The 19,150-nt window shown below is 47.6% G+C and overlaps 1 protein-coding gene across 1 annotated transcript in view; it reads left to right on the top strand.

Moving 5' to 3' along the window:
- LAMC1 (laminin subunit gamma 1) overlaps positions 1–15,976 on the top strand; it is a 66,978-nt gene extending 51,002 nt beyond the window's left edge. Inside the window, exons 9-28 of the mRNA XM_068199527.1 lie at positions 67–189; positions 277–466; positions 661–773; positions 2,064–2,285; positions 2,375–2,563; positions 3,911–4,156; positions 4,437–4,590; positions 5,019–5,161; positions 5,814–5,992; positions 6,150–6,306; positions 8,629–8,834; positions 9,229–9,308; positions 9,647–9,784; positions 9,971–10,115; positions 10,456–10,605; positions 10,997–11,111; positions 11,458–11,657; positions 11,876–12,034; positions 12,534–12,633; positions 12,991–15,976. Coding sequence (XP_068055628.1) covers positions 67–189; positions 277–466; positions 661–773; positions 2,064–2,285; positions 2,375–2,563; positions 3,911–4,156; positions 4,437–4,590; positions 5,019–5,161; positions 5,814–5,992; positions 6,150–6,306; positions 8,629–8,834; positions 9,229–9,308; positions 9,647–9,784; positions 9,971–10,115; positions 10,456–10,605; positions 10,997–11,111; positions 11,458–11,657; positions 11,876–12,034; positions 12,534–12,633; positions 12,991–13,247 — 3,266 coding nt within the window. The 3' untranslated portion in view covers positions 13,248–15,976. The remainder of the gene's footprint in view (positions 1–66; positions 190–276; positions 467–660; positions 774–2,063; positions 2,286–2,374; positions 2,564–3,910; positions 4,157–4,436; positions 4,591–5,018; positions 5,162–5,813; positions 5,993–6,149; positions 6,307–8,628; positions 8,835–9,228; positions 9,309–9,646; positions 9,785–9,970; positions 10,116–10,455; positions 10,606–10,996; positions 11,112–11,457; positions 11,658–11,875; positions 12,035–12,533; positions 12,634–12,990) is intronic.
- Positions 15,977–19,150: the final 3,174 nt, after the last annotated feature.

Here is a 19,150-nt window from a genome sequence, read left to right as displayed (position 1 = left end):
GTGCGAGAAGTGTGTGCAAATCTGTGTCTTCCAAGGGTGTTCATTCTTGCTCATGTGATTCTTCAGGAGAGGATGAGTGGCGTGCTGAGCAGCGTGATGGCTCAGAAGTCCTGCTGCAGTGGAGTGCTGAGACCCAGGATATCTCTGTTATCTCAGACACCTACTTCCCCATGTACTTCGTTGCACCACGTAGGTCATTCTAAAAGCATGGCTTTCTGTGCTGCTTGTGCCCTTTGTGTTCTGTCGCCTCACTGTAAGGATGTCTTCCCCTTTCAGGCAAGTTCTTGGGCAACCAGGTTTTGAGTTACGGGCAAAACCTGACCTTCTCCTTCCGTGTGGACAGGCGGGACACGCGCCTCTCTGCAGAGGACCTGGTGCTGGAGGGGGCTGGCCTGAGAGTGTCGGTGCCTCTCATTGCCCAGGGCAACTCCTACCCCAGTGAGAATGTGCAGACCTACACCTTCAGGTACAGTGGGAGCAGCTGTCACCTGGCCTGGGCTGCCTTTGGCCTCTGAGCTCTTGAGGAAACAGAGGTCATTAGGTTTAAACTTGTGTGGGTGATGTTGCAATAGCACAGCACTGTTGCAAAGGGAGCGTTTGAGAGGGTGCAGCTGTTAGCAGCTGAAAGCTGTGCTGATGATGCTTGGCTCTTCTCCCCAGGCTCCATGAGGCTGCAGATTACCCGTGGAGGCCTGCTCTTACAGCATTTGAATTCCAAAAGCTTCTCCACAACTTGACTTCCATCAAGATCCGTGGGACGTACAGTGAGAGAAGTAAGTCGCTGAGCAGAACGTCGCAGAAGAGGGGGCAAACTCATTTGTTTAGTGCTTGGGTTGCTTCATTGTAGGGCCCAGCCATAAACAGCTGTGGCAGTTTATTTGGCAAAGCTTGTGCCAATGGCTTTTCACCTGGCTTTCCTATGTAGCATCTTCTCCCAGGCCTCCTGAAGAGGATATGGGAAAGAAAAGTGTTGTCTTTGAATGTCTGAAAGCTGAACATGTACCAGCTGCTGATTCCTTGCTCTAGACGTGGGAATTTTTCTTTGTTTAATAGCCACTATCCTCCAATTGGTAAAAATACATAGTACAGAGTATTGATGGAGGATGTAGGAAGCTTACAGCACTTGGCTTTAAGTTTTGCTACATTGGAAATGGTTACATCTCCCATCTTTCTGGGTCTTGCCTTGACATGACAAATGGGAAGGACAAGGTCTAAGGTGCTGCCTGTGCAAGACCTGAGTGAAAGTTCCTCATGATGAAGATTTATAAAAATGGGCATGATTTAGAAGCAAAAGTAGGTCCTTAGGTATTGCTGTGTGGTGAAAAATTTTTGCAGAAAGATGGAAAAGATGAATTTGCATTTGGTAAAGGTGGGAAAACAGCAAGTGTTTTCAGAGGGGTGGCCCATAATGAGGAATGTGGGGTTGTGAAATGGAGGGGAAGAGAAGTGGGGAGCAAACTATCCCTGAGTGCTGTAGCCACTGCTAATATGTAGGAGTTGAGGCTCTGCTCAGTGCACTGGAGCTGCTGCAGTGGCACAGACACAGTGGTATAAGTTAAAAGTCAGCTGTGTTGTGTCTGAGCTCTGTTTTGCTCCAGGGAAGGGGCTGGGAGTAGAGGAGGGAAGTGCTGAAATGCCAGAGGAAGGAATGGCTTGAGCAGAATAGTTGAAGAGTTTGTCCTGAGGTGTGGTTTGCAGATGGTGTATTAAGATGGCTAGAGACATGGTCTGTTCTGTCTTGAAAGCCAGGAATTGGTTTTGGTATTTGATTTGGAAATGGAAACCATACACATGTGAAATATAACTTAATTTTAATTGGCTGTGCTTGCTCAGCTGCTGTTCTCAGATTCTCCTCTATATTGTCATTCTCAGCTTTCCTACCCTGCATGTTCCCTTGGTGGGCTCTAGTGCATCTTTGCTCATCTCTCTAAACCTTCTGGAGCGTTTTGCATCTTGATTCATCTTACCCCCCTGTCTGCCCCCTGTACCGTTCAGCTGTGTTTGGGGAAGCAGTGATGATGGCCTTCGTGGTTAAAAAGGGTTTGCCCCTTGGTGCTTTCTAGGTGCTGGTCACCTGGATGATGTCACCATCACGAGTGCTCGCCCCGGACCCGGTGTGCCTGTGGCCTGGGTGGAGAGCTGCTCGTGTCCAGTGGGATACGAGGGGCAGTTCTGTGAGCGCTGCACCTCTGGGTACCGCCGAGAGACCCCAAGCCTCGGCCCCTACAGCCCCTGCGTGCCCTGCACGTGCAACGGCCACAGCGAGACCTGTGATCCCGAGACAGGTAAGAGAGCAAACAGGGAACAGCAAGGGGATGGTTCTTCTTTTCTGGATTGGACAGTGAAGCAAAACTCACGTCCCTCTCTATTGCAGGCACGTGCAATTGCAGGGATAACACGGCGGGGACTCAGTGTGAGAAGTGCAGCGATGGGTATTACGGCGATGCCACGGCCGGCACAGCCTCGGACTGCCAGCCCTGCCCGTGCCCAGGCACCTCGAGCTGTGCCATTGTGCCCCGCACCAAGGAGGTTGTGTGCACCAGCTGCCAGGCTGGCACTACAGGTGTGTTCCTACACAAAACATCTTCTCCTACATCCACATGCTTGTGGAAGTGTGTCTCCTGCTAGTTCTTGTTCTCCGATCCACAGTGAGTAGCTCTGAAAGCTGCTGCATCTTCTGGTTCAAATCCTTCTTCCTGCCTCAGCCCTATTTTCTGTCCTGTGTGAGGCTTGGGGCTTCACATGTTTTTCATGCCTATTTCTTGAGAACAAAAGGCTTTATCTGCAAAGTCTGACCATTTCTGTGCTGTATAGGAGAGCCGTGCTGCCTTCCAATAGAACTCTGATGATGGCATGGTGTTGGGCAGAAAATAGATTTAAAAGAGCCAGGAAGGCAGGTCAGACTGGAATAAAATTAGAAGCTGCAGTTTGCCAGCAAGCGAGGCACTGCAGGATGCTTCCTAGGAAGAGCAGAAGGGCTGCAGTGACTCACGAATGCTGTCCAAAAAACCAGAAGATCAAACTAGTGCTCAGTAATTTTAAGGAGAAATATGTGAACAGATACTGATCTTTTTTTCTTAGCAATAAGCTGTGAAGTCCAAGCATGTAGCCAAGTTGTTAAGCAGAAACTTTTTTTCTGCCTGCAAGCAGCAAGGAAGCCCTAGGATGACTGGGAACCTTCATGTTTCTCTGCTGATTTCATGCTTGGCATGGCAGAGTCCAAAGTACAGAATACCTGTAAATTCTTGAGTGCTGAGGAAAGTGTCTGACCAGGCACATAAGCAGCACATGGGGGTTCCTGTGGGTTGCCACTGCATTGTGAGCCAAAGCAGAGTCCAGGCCCCAGGTGCCCTTCAGCTCAGGTGTCTGTAGCAGCTGATCTTTCTTGTAGCTATGTGATTACAGAAGAGTTTATCCTGTCTCATGCCACCTTTTTGGGATGTGAGGAAAAAGGGGGTTTGTTTGTGCAAGAACTGCCTAAGAAATGGAACTCATAATTGGCTGGGGAGGTCAGATCTGCAATAAGTGTAGGCAGCTGCTGAATCAAATTCTTCAGTGGCTGCCTGTGGAGGTTTGGCAGGTCTCATTGGCAGAGGAGCTTCCTGGAGCAGTGATGCCCCACGGAACTCTACCTCTTGGGATTCTTATATTAACAACAAATTGCAGCAAATAGGTTTGGCTTAAAGGCATAGGAGGGGAAGGAAGAATGGAAATAATTCATACTGCAAAGTTCCAGTGAAAAATCATCTTGAATTTAGAGATGAGGAGGGATTTGTGTCTGGCCCCAACAGAAGGATAAAAGGGAAGAAGCTGAAGAGTTTGCTTTTCAGAAGGGACTGCAAAGGGGATCCACGTGAGATGGCAGCAAAGGGTTTTCTGCTGCAGCACCCGTGTCTGTGTTGTGTCCCAGGCAAGAGGTGTGAGCTGTGTGATGATGCCTATTTTGGAGACCCACTGGGCAGAAATGGTGCTGTGAGGCCCTGCCGTCTGTGCCAGTGCAACAACAACATCGACCCCAATGCCGTGGGCAACTGCGACCGCCAGACTGGCGAGTGCCTCAAGTGCATCTACAACACCGCCGGCTTCTACTGCGACCGCTGCAAGGATGGCTTCTTCGGGAACCCCCTGGCCTCTGACCCCTCTGACAAGTGCAGAGGTGAGACTTGCTTCTTGTTGCATTTAAAAATGGTTTTGTCCCCAGGAGCTACTGTCAGGCTGTCACTTGTGCCCGTCCGCAGGAATGTGTGGCTTTACCCTGATTTGGTGGTTTGAGTCCTTGTGTTTGTGGGCACTTAGTGCTATCAAAGCAAAAGCATTGTGTGATGCTGGGGCTGGGTGGCCATGTCGTTTGGATTCAGGCGCATTAGGGTAAGTACCAACACCACAAGGGATTTCTAACTTTGTGCATGTTTCTCCATACCTTTATATTTTTGCAGCTTGTCACTGCAATCCCTACGGCACAGTGAATCAGCAGACGATCTGCAATCAAGTGACTGGGCAGTGCGAGTGCTTGTCTCATGTCACCGGGAGGGACTGCAGTGCCTGTGAGCCTGGATTCTTCAACCTCCAGAGTGGACGTGGCTGTGAGAGGTGAGGTTTGGCCTGGCTTGGGGCAGAGACCCTGGTTTTGGAGGGTCTGTGCTTACATTGTGCAGGAATGTGATGTTTGTCACAAGTAACAGGTGTGCCTCTGCCGCTGTGGGTGGGGAAGAGCAGTGGTCAAGGAGCAGCTACTGAGGCTGTACAAAAAGCCTGACTTATAAATAGCTTTATAAAGAGCTCTAAATCTTAAATAGCAAACTGCCACATGACTTCATGATTGTAGCAGGGATTCTTTTTTTAGTGCAGGCAGCAAGTGACCTTGCACGGTTCAAAAGCTCTGTGCCTCGCCTGCTGCATCTTCACAGCAAGAAAAGCGGCTTTTGGCAAATGCAAATGTTGAGCTGTGCACTTCAGGGAGGCACTTGGCCCCACGTGTCCCTTCTGTGTCACATCTGACGTGTGCCTGCCTCCCCCAGGTGCAACTGCCACGCGCTGGGCTCCACCAGCGGGCAGTGTGACATCCGGACGGGGCAGTGCGAGTGCCAGCCAGGCGTCACCGGCCAGCACTGTGACAGATGTGAGGGCAACCACTTCGGCTTCGGCTCTGAAGGCTGTAAACGTAAGTCTGAGGGACCAGAGCGAGGCAGATGGGAAGGATGTTGCACACCCAGCCCTGCCTTTGCTTTCCTTCTGCCTCTGGGAAGGTATTTTGTCACCTCGCTCCTCATCACTGCAGAAGTTGTACTTTTATGTCCGCACTGTGCGTGATGAAATTTGATTTCTGTACTACAGTTCATCTCCTTCTTCTTTTGTTACCTTTTTCTTGTCCGACTTACTAGATATCCAACTTAGTAGATATCTACATCTCCTTGGTGTAAATATATTCTCTGCATCTTGGCCTCCCAACAGCCCTGTTTCCTGATGTTTTTCTGCACAGTTACTCTGCAGGTGGCCTTAGAATCCAGGTTCTGGCTTGAGGAGCAGCTGATCTTGTAAACATGATTGCAAAGCAGGTTGATCCAAACTTTCCTCATTGACAGAGGGTAGAATGATGCTTTGTGGGAGAGGTAATAGTAACACTGAACACACACAGTGAATGTTGGATCCTGCTTGTGAGTAGAAGCACTGCGATCACTGGGAGGTCCAGCTGTGGGTTTGTGCCCCATAGCTCTTGCAGATTTTTTAGGGTATTAAGCCTTTCCTCTCATCCTGTGAGTTTTAGGGTATTTCTGCCTCTTCTGCAATCTGACTGAGGTTTAACTCCCCTGCAGCCTGCGACTGTGATCCTGAGGGCTCGCGGTCCCTGCAGTGCCGGGAGAACGGTCACTGTGAGTGCAAGGAAGGCTTCGTGGGGAGCCGCTGCAACCAGTGTGAGGAGAACTATTTCTACAACCGCTCATGGCCAGGCTGCCAGGAGTGTCCAGCCTGTTACAGACTAGTGAAAGATAAGGTAAGGCCACAGACACCGACTGCAGTCGTACCACTGGAGATGGTGGCACGTGTCCACTTGTGCAGCATTCTGGCCCATGACTGCTGATGGTTGCTGAAAGCAGAGCGGCTGAAGGTGCTTTGCTGTGTCATAGCTGTGCTCTGTCCCTCTCATATAGGTGGCAGAGCAACGGCAAAGGCTGCAGGAGTTGGAAAATCTTATAGCGAATCTGGGTACCAGAGAAGAAACTGTAACTGATGAAGCCTTCGAAGAGCGGTTGAAGCAGGCAGAACGAGAAGTTACGGAGCTGCTCCATGAAGCACAAAAGAGCAAAGGTGAGTTGACCTGAACAGACATGGACCAACTAAATGAGTTCTTTGCCTGATGTCCCTGTTCCCTTTGGAGACAGCATGTTTTATTTCAAGCCAGTTCTGTGCTCCAGGATTGGCAGCAATTTAAGGCAGCACTGAGTCAGTGAATGTTATTATCATAACAACAGTGGCTGTGCTTTATCCATGCTGTTTGACCAGTGGTCTTTGTTGTACATGGAATAAAGATCTGCCTCTAGCTCTGTATGGATGGAAGTGTTTTATGTGTTACCCTCTTCTCTCAATGCAAAGGAGAGTTTTATTTGTTAGGCAAGCAGAAAACTTTCCAGTATACTTATTATGCTTTAAATTTGCTCCAACATCTTGGGATCAAGTAGTTCTTGTTTGTTCCAATCATCAGCAATCGGAATGAAGGCCTCAAAATCCTGATGGCAAACTTAATTATCCCACTATAAACTGTAGAATATTCTGAAGAATGCTGTTTTTTTCTGTTAAACTCTGTTTCAAATTGATTCTTGTGTTGTCTCCACTACCACGGGATGTCTGTGAGCAGGATGTTTGTCATGTTTGTGACAGTGGTTTGTCCTTAGGGTCTCTTTAATATATAAGATGATGTGTGTTTTGGAAAAGAGAACCCTGAAGAAGGCTATTGACTTTGAAGTAAAAGATGTTCCCCTGGGAGCTGGTTCAGTGATTTCAGACCATTTTGGGAAAATTTGTCCCCTTTGTGTGAAGCTGGGAAAAAGCTAACACGCCAGCCAATGCTGGCATTTGCTTGGGAAGGTTCCTGCCAGTGAGAATGGTTGCTTAAGCTTTTCTCAGCTTTAGCTGAGGTAGATTTATACTGCCTGCTTGACATTCATGTCTTGATGATAGTCCCACATAAGGGGGTAGCAGGGTGGGGATTGGAGAAAGATGAGGGCATGGATTTGGTTTAGTGGTGGAATTTTTGATTGGTCTTTCTGTCTTGGAATCATAGAATCATTTATTTGGAAAGACCCCTAAGATCAAGTCCGACTGTTCCCTGCCCCCCAGCACTGCCAAGGCCACCACTAACCCATGTTCCTAATTGCCACATCCACCCAACTTTTAAATCCCTCCAGGGATGGTGACTCCAGCATTTCCCTGGACAACCCTTTAAATGAAGACATTTTTCCTGCTATCCAACCACAACCTCCCCAGGCACAGCTTGAAGCTGTTTCTTCTCATCCTGTCCCTGTTCCTTGGGAGCAGAGTCCGGCCCCCTGGGTGCACCCTCCTGTCAGGAGTTGTACAGAGCCAGAAGGGCTCCCTGAGCCTCCTTTTCTCCAGGCTGAGCCCCTTCCCAGCTCCTACAGTTGCTTCTTGTGAGACTTGTACTCCAAACCCTTCCCCAGCTCCAGGTTCTTCTCTTACTAAGAGGGCAAAGTAAATGCAACAAAAACTACCCTTGCAAAAATCTGTGCACACCTGAAAAAGTTATTTCTCTTTTTCTGTATTAGTATGTTTTTGAAATGTGTCAAAATATTCATGTTCAGCCAATACGTCAGTTTGACCAATCTTAATTTTGGAGTTCTGTGGGCTTCAGCTTGCACTTAATTCTTGGTAACACTCTCAGCTTTTCAAAAGTAACTGCCTTGGTCGTGAGGCACATACCTGTGCTGCGATGCCTCCATTATTAAGATGCTGTTGTGGGGAGTTACCTGATGGTCCAAAAATTTGATGAAGTTTGGTACTTTATAAGTCCTACATATGCAAGAACTAAGGTTTTATGCTGGCAGCTTTTGTCAACCCTTTGGTTTGGGGAGAGTTTGGAGTAGGTTTGCTATTCCACACAGCTCCTGGCTGCTCCATATGGAGCTCCATAGGTCTTTCTTCGGAGTTCCCTTGTTCACTGAGTGTGGAAGAATGTACATCTGCAGTATTTGTCCATCTCTGCTTAATTTCTAGGAGATAAGCTAAAGAGAATTCACAAAACAGACATTTTGTACCTATTGAGGAGCAGCTCTGTTGTCATTTTAAGTTAATCAGAGAGTTGACTTAAAATGGTTAGTTATTTTAAGTAAAATATTGATGATTCTGAACACAAAATCTCCCATCAGAGTCAGTTCCAGCACCCAGCAGGATTGTCTTATTAGCAGTTAATGGCTTTTCATTTCTCCTGTTTGGTGCATATTCTGATTATGACTTTGATCTCAAGCTAAGTGACTTGTGAAATGCCTTTGCCTGCTTCCCTTCCAGTAGGGGATTAACCTACCAACATGGTGCCTACCGTGGTAAGCTGCTGCTCCAGCTTCTCTTCCTGCTCTAATTAATTTTGCTTCCTCTCTTTTTTGTCCTGTGTTTCAGACGTAGATCAGGGCCTCATGGATCGTCTCAAAGACATCAACAGCACCTTAGTGAGTCAGCTCAACAGGCTGAGGAACATCCAGGGCACAGTGCAGGACACGGAGAACCTGGCGGAGCAGGCCCGGGTGCGGGTGGAGGACACTGAGGACCTCATCAGCATGGCTTCAGATATGCTGGAGAAGGCCAAGATGGCAGCTGACAACGTGGTGAGTGTGCTGCAGAGATCCCACACAGCTGGGAGAGGCTGAGGGCCTTTCCTTCTGTGCCTCTGGTGTGTTTCTCCACTTGCTCTCTCCTTCAAACAGCAAATTTGCATCAAGATCATGGGAAATCAATGAAGTTCACCACTGTCAGTCACAGATAGTATCTTAGCCCAAACCAACACAAAAGTCTTAAATAAATATTAGCACAGTTGTTTTTCAAGGGATAACCAGTGGTGGAAACTGCATGGGCTTAAGAAAAACATACAGAGAAGTGAGAAGTAGGTTAGACACATCTCTAAGCATTACGATCGTGACAATAAATATTTAAAGCTAATACAAATAAAAGATGAAAAAAGAACTTTAAAGGGTTTTTTTCCCCTTCCTTTTTCTTTTCCAGTCCATTACACCTCCAGAGCAAAGCGGGGATCCCAACAACATGACTCTGTTGGCAGAAGAGGCCCGTAAGCTGGCAGAAAGGTAGGCTGTGGCAAGACGCACTCATCGTGGCCTAGGTCAGGGCCCTGCTCTTCTCTACAAAGGGGAAGCAGAATTCCATTTGCTGGCTAGGAAACACACACCCTTTGCTGCTTAAGGGACTGGTGCTGTGGGATGATGGCTGTGTAGCACTGAGGGCAAACATTGCTCATGTGGATGATAGACGTGGCAGCCATCTTCCATTACAAATATTTCGGCATCTCCCATACGTAAATCTGGGGGAAGGAAAGAAGGAGAAGTAAGAGAGAATATAATCAAGAACTAAGGATAAAAACTATTGGCCGACAAATGTAATGGCATTATTTTTCTTTTGCCATCAGGCATAAAAAGGAAGCTGATGAGATTGTTCGCACAGCCAAGGCTGCAAATGATACTTCCACAGAAGCGTATCAGCTGCTGCTGAAGACACTGGCTGGAGAAAACCAAACTGCAATTGATATTGATGAGCTCAACCAGAAGTGAGTCAGTAACAGAAAATTGTTTTTATTTCCTGACTTTAGAGCAGTGCTTAAAACTAAGACAACTCTGTATGCTTTGGATTTTGTGGGAGGTGATTTTTGATTTCTTAGCCTCTCCACTCTCTTACTAAAGTTCAGTTTTACAAAAAATACTGTTACATAACTGGATCCTTGGGAATTTTTTAGGTACAATCAAGCAAGGAATATTTCTCGAGACCTGGAGAAACAGGCCAACAAGGTGCTTGCGGAGGCAGAGGAAGCTGGAAACAGAGCCCTGCAGATATATGCTAATCTCACCAGCCTGCCTACTGTGGATTCCACAGGGCTAGAGGTACATGTGGGCACCATCATGTGCAGTATTTCCTGAAGATTGCTAGGTTGCTGGCATACCTTACATGTGCTCTGCTAATGTTCTCTGCATAAGAACACTCTGTGGGTTTTTTGTCCATCTAGGCATAATCCAGCTTTTACACAACTGCAACATTTATGCAGGAGATGTAAATGCAGAAAACCACCTACATAAACCCCACCTCCTCCAGTTTCTGAAGGACACAAATCTGAGTGAAATGTTTGCCAGACATCTTGGCTTGAATGTAGAAGTGGAAAAATTTACCACCTGTTCAGGAATTCTTTAACATTCAGGAATCTCTGTGTGTGATTTCCACCTGCAGAATAAAGCAAATAAGATCAAGAAGGAAGCAGAGGAGCTGGATCAACTAATTGCCAGGAAGCTAAAGGATTACGAGGACTTGAGAGAAGATATGAAAGGAAAGGAGCTAGAAGTAAAGAACCTCTTGGAGAAAGGGAAGACAGAGCAGCAGGTCAGTTCCACTTTGTGCAGGCTTTTGTTCCCTGGGAAAAAAAAAAAAAACAAGAAAGACAAGTAAGTGGCCAGATGCAAATTATTTTGTCTTAGTCTTAGCGTTATTTATTGATTATAAGAATGCTGAAGAATGGCCCCAAAAAGGAGATGCAGAAAGAGGTTAAAAGCAATGGCTTTGAGGCTGTGTGGGAAAATAGGAGATATTTGCCACATGTGGTGTCAACTTTGTACTCAGAACAGTATTCCCAAAGTACATACACTCCTCTGGTCTCAGAGAAAGCGCTGCTGTTCTGGATGGCCTCTTTGAGGCTCAGCAGTGCTTTTTCATGCACTTACACAATTGTCCTTCAGAAAGTGGAAATACATTGATACATGTCATGTCTCCTCAGACTGCAGACCAGCTCTTGGCTCGAGCAGATGCAGCAAAAGCCCTGGCTGAAGAAGCTGCTCGGAAGAGCAGTGGCACACTGCAGGAGGCCAATACCATTCTCAGGAACCTGAAAGGTAAAGAGGAAGCACTTGGAGTGAATCCTTCAATTCCAGTGTGACAAGTCACTTGGCAGTAGGATATTCTGGTTAAAGAGGCCCTACTGTTGCCCTTATCTGAGTGTTGGGTGTGTTCTTTTGGCTTGTTTTTCTTTAAAGAAAAGGTATAAGCGTTTTCAGGGACCGGAAATTTCCTTTTAACTTCCTTATTTAGCATCAGAAAATGTGCAATAGGGAGAGCTGACCCCATTTTGCTCTTCAATCCCTCCAATGTCAGGGCAGCAAAGCCTTGGGTAGCTTGGTCCAAGGAGCATCCCAAGGCTCTTCTGGAGCGTGTGATAAGGATCTGCTTTGCCCCCCTTAGACTTTGACAGGCGGGTGAACGATAACAAGACGGCGGCCGAGGAGGCACTGAAGAAGATCCCTGCCATCAGCCGGACCATTGCAGAGGCCAACAACAAGACTCACCAGGCAGAGCTGGCACTGGGCAACGCTGCTGCTGATGCCCGTGAGGCCAAGGCCAGAGCAGATGATGCTGAGAAGATTGCCAGCTCCGTTCAGAAGGTGGGTCTGCTGCAGCTCACCCCCACTGAGATGCTGCTGTGTGATTGCATGAACTCCTGTTCCAGTAGTTCCTTGTGAGCCCCTTGTGCTCTCTGCTGTATTCCCCACTGCAAATGCAAAATATGGCGAGATAGGAAATGAGTGCATTTTGATGAGAAGGATTGAAGGAAGTTCTGCACCTTCACCACCTTTTTCCATCCTCTCCCACCTGGCTGCAGAGTGCTGCTGCTACCAGAGCCGAAGCCGACAAGACCTTTGCTGATGTGACAGGACTGGCCAGGGAAGTGGATGACATGATGAAGCAGCTGCAGGATGCAGAAAAGGAGCTGAAGCGGAAGCAGGCCGATGCTGAGCAGGATATGAAGATGGCAAATGAGGTAAGTACTGCTGGCAGGGGACAGCAGTGGCTAGGAGCTGCCTTCTCCCTGCTGTCCTGGCAATGAAGGCTTTCCTCCTGCTCTCCTCTTGCAAAGACAACGCTGGCTCCAGCCAGTATTCTGACTCTTATGAGTTTTAAGTGGGACTGAAAAGAAGACAAGTTCTGGTGCATTAGCATAGGCTCCCTGCTGGAATTTGAGAGCTGCTTTTCCTTTTATTGTAGCTAAAACCTGACTGTATAGCCCTATTGATTCCATCCTGCCCTTTACTGCAAAATCCTGCTCAGTTTTCAGGGGTCCCCATCCTGAAATACTCAGAAAACTGATTACTTGAAGATTGTCAGTCTTCTCCCCAGCCCTGTGATAAAGATCTTTGTGCAGGATTGTTATCCTGGGGTGAGAAGGCAGTGATGTGGTGACTAAGTGCAGAGGAGAGGCAACAGTTTCTACAAAAATCCCTACACGTTTTTTGTGCTCTCATTTTTTTTATATCCTACAGGCCTCACAGGCTGCCCAGGAGGCAGAAGACAATGCAAGAAAAGCTAAGAACTCTGTGAACAGCTTGCTCACTGTCATTAATGACCTGTTGGATCAGCTAGGTAGGACTGTCTTTAATGTCCTCTGTGCCTTTCCTGATGTGTGCTGGCTTTCCTGCCTATATTGTTTGAGGAACCAGATGGATCTGTTATCTCTTGAAATAGGATTTGTGTGGTTTTGGCAAGGACTTTGGATTTTTTTCTTTCCTGAGTAGCCTCAGAGCTTGTTCAGCAATGCTCTGTGTTGGTTTTCAGCAAACTGAAGACTTGTTGAAGCAGTGGAGATGTCTCCCATATGGTTGGTCCTGCTTCAGATGCTAGAGGTGGCCTGATGGAGGTCTGCTGTGGGCTCCGCTGTGTGAGCACCCACAGTGTCAAAGGGGTTTTAATGCACTTCCCTATTTGCTTCTGGCTTTTCAGGGCAACTGGAGACAGTGGACTTGAACAAACTGAATGAAATTGAAGGTACCCTCAACAGTGCCAAAGACCAGATGAAAGATAGTGACCTGGACCAGAAAGTGTCTTTCCTTGAGAGAGAAGCCAAGAAGCAAGATGATGCGATACAGGCCTACAACAGGGACATTGAAGAGATCCTGAAGGACATTAGCAACCTGGAAGACATCAGGAAGACTTTGCCATCTGGCTGTTTCAACACCCCGTCCATTGAGAAACCCTAAGGGTGCGCTGGGGGTGGGGGGAATCGCCCTGGTGAGTGGTGGTTCAGCCATGGAGTGCCTTAAACACACATTACCTTCTCCAAATCCCCAGCTCTTCGCTGCTCGCAGCCACTGTTTCCTTTCAAATCAGGATAAGTTGAAAGTTGGGTTTTTTTGTTCTTGGTTTGGTTTTTTTCCCTTGTTTTTTTGTTTTGTTTTGTTTGGGTTTTTTGTGGGGTTTTTTTTATTTGTTTGTTTCTTTCTTTGGGGTTTTTTTGAGAAGCAAATTAAATATCCGTCTTTGGGCATCAAAGGGGTTTTTTTATATAGATTGTTTTCCTGAGCACTCCACATTTGCCCCTTCCTCAGACACAGTTTCCCTTTGATTAATGCAAGGATGAGAGATGCTCTGGACTCTTTATACTGTGGTTCAGAAATAACCATATGTGAGCTGTATACAGCAAGGCAAAACTAACACGATTTTCTCTCCTGTCTTCTCCATTTGACTGTAAAATCCTCAGTCCTGGAGCTCTTTGTCCCTATGAAGGAAGGGGATGGCTACCAAAGTATTACTGTAATGGCCAGTATAGCTGCACTCAATTCAGATCCTTCTTCCCAACTTTTAACCCTGTGAATTTATTTTTTTTCATCATTACGTAGTGGCCAATCCAACAGTGTTGGTAGCCTTTGGCAAAATAGCTGAAGCCTCTTTCTGAAATGCTTTCTGTGATGATGCATTGCTATGAGAAAAAGGCAGCCTCTGATTAGGGCTCTTTGGGAAGATGGGATACTGGTGGAGTGGCGAGTCCTGCCAGCCCAACTTCTGTTCCGTGGAGAAGTTTTGGGTCTGGTCTGAAAGCTGCTACCTGCTGGCTAGGCCAGAGTGTGGAAGCCACAAGCTGCATTCCCATCTGTTGCTACTGAATTTCCAGAGGATCTGGTTTTCTGGGCTTGGAATGTCAGACTGACAAATGAGTTTGTTGAAGCAGGACGAGTCTTGCTGAAGAGGAGAGCTGCCATCCAGAAAGTCCTGACAGCTGCGCTGGCCTCCATGCTGAATGTCTTTGGGTGGGGAAGGAAGGGGGCCCATCAGTGGAAATGGAAAGGGGTTTTTTCTTCTCCCCATCCTGAAGGAGGACAGTGGGATTTTTATCTCTCCTGCCATTCCTATGGCCTTTTGCCTCTTTTAAAGCCGGGAGGAAGAGCTGGAATTTCCTAGTGCCCTCCTTTCTTTTTGCCTCCAGATCTCCCAGTCACTGTAAAGCTGCCACAGCACAGGGACCTCAGGCCAGGCTCAGGTGGCAGCTCTGCCTTTCACACCACTCCCACGGCTTCCCTGCAAGCTCCCGCCCCAGGCAGTGCTCGCTGGTGCTGGGTGGGAGTGGCGGGGAGCCCCTCGCTCCCAGACAAGAGCATCCTCTGCAGCTTCCTCCTTGCCTCCAGCCTGGCATCCCTCCCCCCTTCCCCTGAGATCCAGTATATATCTATCCTTAAACACTATGCAACTTTGTACGTTTGCGTAGCGGGGAAGAAATTATTATCTGACACACACTGGTGCTATTAATTATTTCAAATTTATGTTTTTTGTGTGAATGTGATTATTTTTTTTCCATTTTTTTATCATGGTTATAGTGTGAGGAAGTCTCTCGTGTGTGTGTATGTGTGTGTAAATATATTCAGCCAGATTTCCAGAGTGGCACAGCCTGGCCTCCTCTATGTGCTTTCCCCTGTACCATTGGGGCAGGTGCAGCATGTATCGCTCTCTCTGTATCATTCCCTTAAAACTTGGGATTTCTCCTAGCTGGGCTCCTGCTTGTTTCCCTCTACTGTATCCCCAGCACCCATCCATAACCACTTTGCCTGTCGGGTGGATGCTTTCCAGCCCTGTCTCCAAAGCCAGCCCTGCTCCCCATGGTGCCTGCAGCACCCAGTTCTGTGTCCCTTGTCCCCTGGGATGCTGTGCCAGGAGTGGAGCAGGGGCTGTGGCTTTGCAGCTGAGCTGTGAGGAGCTGTAGCGCTGTTGGGAGACCAGACCAGCACTGAGGTGGTCGGAGAGCTGCATTTGGGGACATCTTGATACCACTGTGCAAGGCAGGAGGCTTGGTGCAGACAGTGCTGCTGGCCACGGGGTGTTCCCAGCAAACTCTGCATGGCTCTTGTATCCCTTCCCTAAATGATTGTGGGATTTCCCTCCTGCCTGGAAACACCTCTGGAGGAGAGCTCCCTGTGCCTGCACACAGGGACATTGGGTCGCTCTGGGAAGATAGCTGTGACCACATCACCTCTGCCAAGGCTGTGAGAAGAGCAGATGTGTGCATGCCCTGGCTAACCTCAGGCCTAAGGTTTCCTGCTCTCTTGTGGTTTTGTTTTTTTGTTTTTTTTTTTTTTTTTTTCTTAAGCCGTTTTTAACAGAATTTTATTTTTAAATAAAAAAAATCTTTATAAGCGATCTGTTAATCAGTACTGCATTACAGCCATTATTCATTGTATAAGTCCAGTTATTTCTTTACGTAATGTGATGATGTGACAGCTGCTGGTGGAGTGCTGGGTGTCATGGGTGACACGTGACATCCCTTCATCACCTTATTCCTGACTGTGGCCCCCTCAGTATGTGCCTTCACTCCAGCTTTTTTTGCCTTAATCTGTGGTCTTGCTGTCTGGGGCGGTGAACAAAATGCAACACTTGCAGTTTTTATGTATAAAACAGTATTTCTTATTTATAATAAAGTCTGAATATTTGTAACCCCTTATACCTGGGAATTCTGTTGAGTATTACTTTATTTTTCATGGTAGAATATTGATGGTCATGTGTCTCAGTTGCAAGAGACAACTGTTCTACCTCTTGCTCCTTAAACAACCTGGTTTAGTATGGGAAAAAGGGAGAAGAAACTTGGAAATACTTGTGGTGGGATACTGATGACAAGGATGATGGATTTTCCTTGTGTCCGCTGTTCCGCTGCCATGGCTGTGATGGATTTTAAGCTGCTGGTTTTCCAGGGTTTAAAAGCATACTATGTTGTAGGTGCTGATGCTGTTGGAGTGGCACTGTCTTCCTGGAAAGCCCTGAGGAACTGTGGGGAGTTTATTTATGCTGTAAGGGAAAAATCCTTTTTACTAAACAGGTAGAAGAAGATAGGGCTCCTGGGAAAAGAAAAAAAACCTGAATAAAGAAGCTGAAATTACTGGGAACTGCCCCAAATCTGGGTGCTCTGTGTTGTTCCTGGGTCCTGTCTCCCAGAGCCTGGCCTGAATGAAGCAAATTTTTAAGGACAGATTGCAGTGATAAGAGACTAGGCTGTTCTGCATTCACACTTTTCTTACAGCTCCAGCTGGATTTCTGTTATTTTTCTCAGCAGAGGAAAATGCACAGGTCTCATTAACTTGCATCAGAGCTAATCCCATCTCAGCTGGTAAATTCTTATTATTTTTGCATGTCAGTTTGTGTGCTTTCGACCTTTCATTCTTCAGGTGTCACTAATGAATTTGTTTTCTAAAATATGCTTTTTTTTTCTTGCCAATGTTTTTGTGAAGCAAATCCCAGCTGGTAAAATCTGGCTGAGGTTTCAGCTGGACTGTGGGGAGCAGTCAGGGAGCAGACAGTTGGGTGGTGGGACAGTTCTGACCTTGCATGTGCTGTAGGTTGACATGGAGCCTCTTACCATTTTGAGGTGAAAATGCTTCAGTTAGGAAGCAGTCTGTGTCTTTTATTGTATCTTCAGGATTTTTATCTCCAGAAGTTTCTTGTGGGCATTGCGCAAATGTGTCTCAGAGGTGATGTTGAAGGAGGATGAGCCTCGCATTCATGTGGAGGATGACAAGGTAAGAGTAACCTGAGGAGATACTCAGAAATCTGTTCTGAGGAGGAGCAGGCCCAGCTCCAAGGGACCATGATAATGGCTTACAGGTTGCCAAACTGTTCTACCAGTATTTTGAAGCCCAAGTAGAGATGCCCTCCTCGGATACTCTGCTCAGTGTAGCCAGTGCCCGACATCACAGTGGGTGAGGAGGCACCTTACTGAGCAGTGACCAAGCTGGTAGCCTTTACTCTCCTTCAGTTCTCTGTTCCCTGCTGGTTTCTTCTCACTGCCCAGGTTCACGCTCCATCTTCTCTCATGTGCTCTCTGGAGAAGCAGGAGGCTGGCAGGGGGCAAGGGGCCTGGTGAGAAGGTAGCAGTGGGGAGGGCTTGGACAGACCTGAGCTGGGTTCCCTCTCATTTCTGGGGAGGACAAGATATTGTTACAGGTTATAAAATGCTGGGAACTGCCTGGAGGGAGACGTCTCTGGTGTGTTTGTGTGGATCTGAGGAAGTGGAGGAGGTCACATCGAGCTGGCAGTGTCCTATGCACCCCATCCACAGCTGTGACATGTTGGACCACGTTCTGGTTAGTTATTTTTTGTAGTTGGCTGCTGGCTTGATACCTTCAGTGTGCCCCCAAATCAGAAACATCAGGAATGCCATGTAAAAGTTATCCCACAGAGGCTAGGCATGGGGACAGAGAGGGGAATGCAGTTGGATGGCAATGCCTTCTTCCTTCATCCCTGTTTGTCTCAGCCCTCGCTGGGCAGGGCACAGGCAAGGCCAGACATGACAGCACTTCCTTGCTGTGCCCCTGCTGCTGCCCTGCCCTGCTTGCTCACTGCCGGCGTGATCCCTGCCTGCCTCTGCCCATCCCGCTACAGCTGCTGCCTGAGTGATCTCTGCTCCAGGTGGCTCTGGCTGTCATGAGGACTTTTTCCCGGGGCACCCAAATGTCAGAGGAGAGACTGAAGTCCAGGCTCCACTGCTGCTCCGGTGTTTGGTGATACCAGCACATCATGGTCACTGGTTTTCCACACTGTGAGGAAATCCCAGAGGATTTCCTCCTGGATGACGTGGCAGATCGGCTAGGCCCTTGCAGGAGGAGGCTTGGGGATGCAAGGGTTGACCTGGGCTGCAAGGGCTCACAGCATCATGGTGTTCATCTGGCATAAGTCACCAAAATGGGTTTTCTCCCTTTCTTACATTAATAAAACCATCACTCCAGAGTTTTTACACATCCATCACTTTTCACCAGCAACCATCAGCAAAATTTAGATTATTATGTTGTTTCAGACTGGTTTTGGAGTGGTTAATTCTGCCACAGCCATATTGTCAAGGACTGATGAACTTGTGAGCCACAGTGGTCTGCCTGCAGGAGCAGCTTTTTTGGCTCTCTTGGGAATGAACATAAAACATCTTCAAGAAGGACTTTTCTTGTGTTGCAGATTAAAAGATGGGTTTTCCAGTGAAACAAAACTACTTCATTGCAGTGTCTGCTGGGCACAGCTGTTCTTTATGCCTCCCTTTGCTTACACATTTGCTTACTCTAAAAGGTAAAACATCTCTGGAAATTATGTTGGTGTGAGACCTTTTCTAAAGTGTGCTGCCATAGTGACAGGTTGCAGTGGGACATTTGCTCTGTGGAGGCTGGTGGGCAGCTGCTTGTTCTAGATCAGATGTGTTTAGAAAATCAGGGCCCCAGGAAATAGATTCCTGGTAGTCTCATGGCATGTGGTTTTCAGAGGTCCTCTTGAAGCATAGTGGCAGATGGCAAGGTGAGAGTCATCTGAGTCAATAAGCAGAGGTGACTGAGGAGCGAGCTGTCACAGCCTTGTTTGCACAAGTGGAATGAGAGGTGGGGTGGACACGGTGAGATAAATGGGATAACACGGAGGAGGCAGATAAGGAAAAAGCTTCCTGCTGGGGAGGGCTGGTTTTCCAGGAGAGAAGTCAGCCAAGGATGTGGTCTGGGTGAGGTCTAAGGGAACCGCTGTTATGGACCACGCTGCTGGAGATGACCTTCCCGAGCAGAGGGGTGTCAGCAGGTAGGAAGGACACAGCAGAAGTGTTGTACTTAAGAGCAGAAGGGATTGTGTCTCCTTAGAGGTATGAGTGGATCCTAAG

The sequence above is a fragment of the Anomalospiza imberbis genome, chromosome 9 (genome assembly GCF_031753505.1).
Source record: "Anomalospiza imberbis isolate Cuckoo-Finch-1a 21T00152 chromosome 9, ASM3175350v1, whole genome shotgun sequence".
Lineage (NCBI taxonomy): Eukaryota > Metazoa > Chordata > Aves > Passeriformes > Viduidae > Anomalospiza > Anomalospiza imberbis.
Note: the sequence above shows the minus strand (reverse complement) of the source record. Positions and strands in the feature narration are given on the sequence as shown.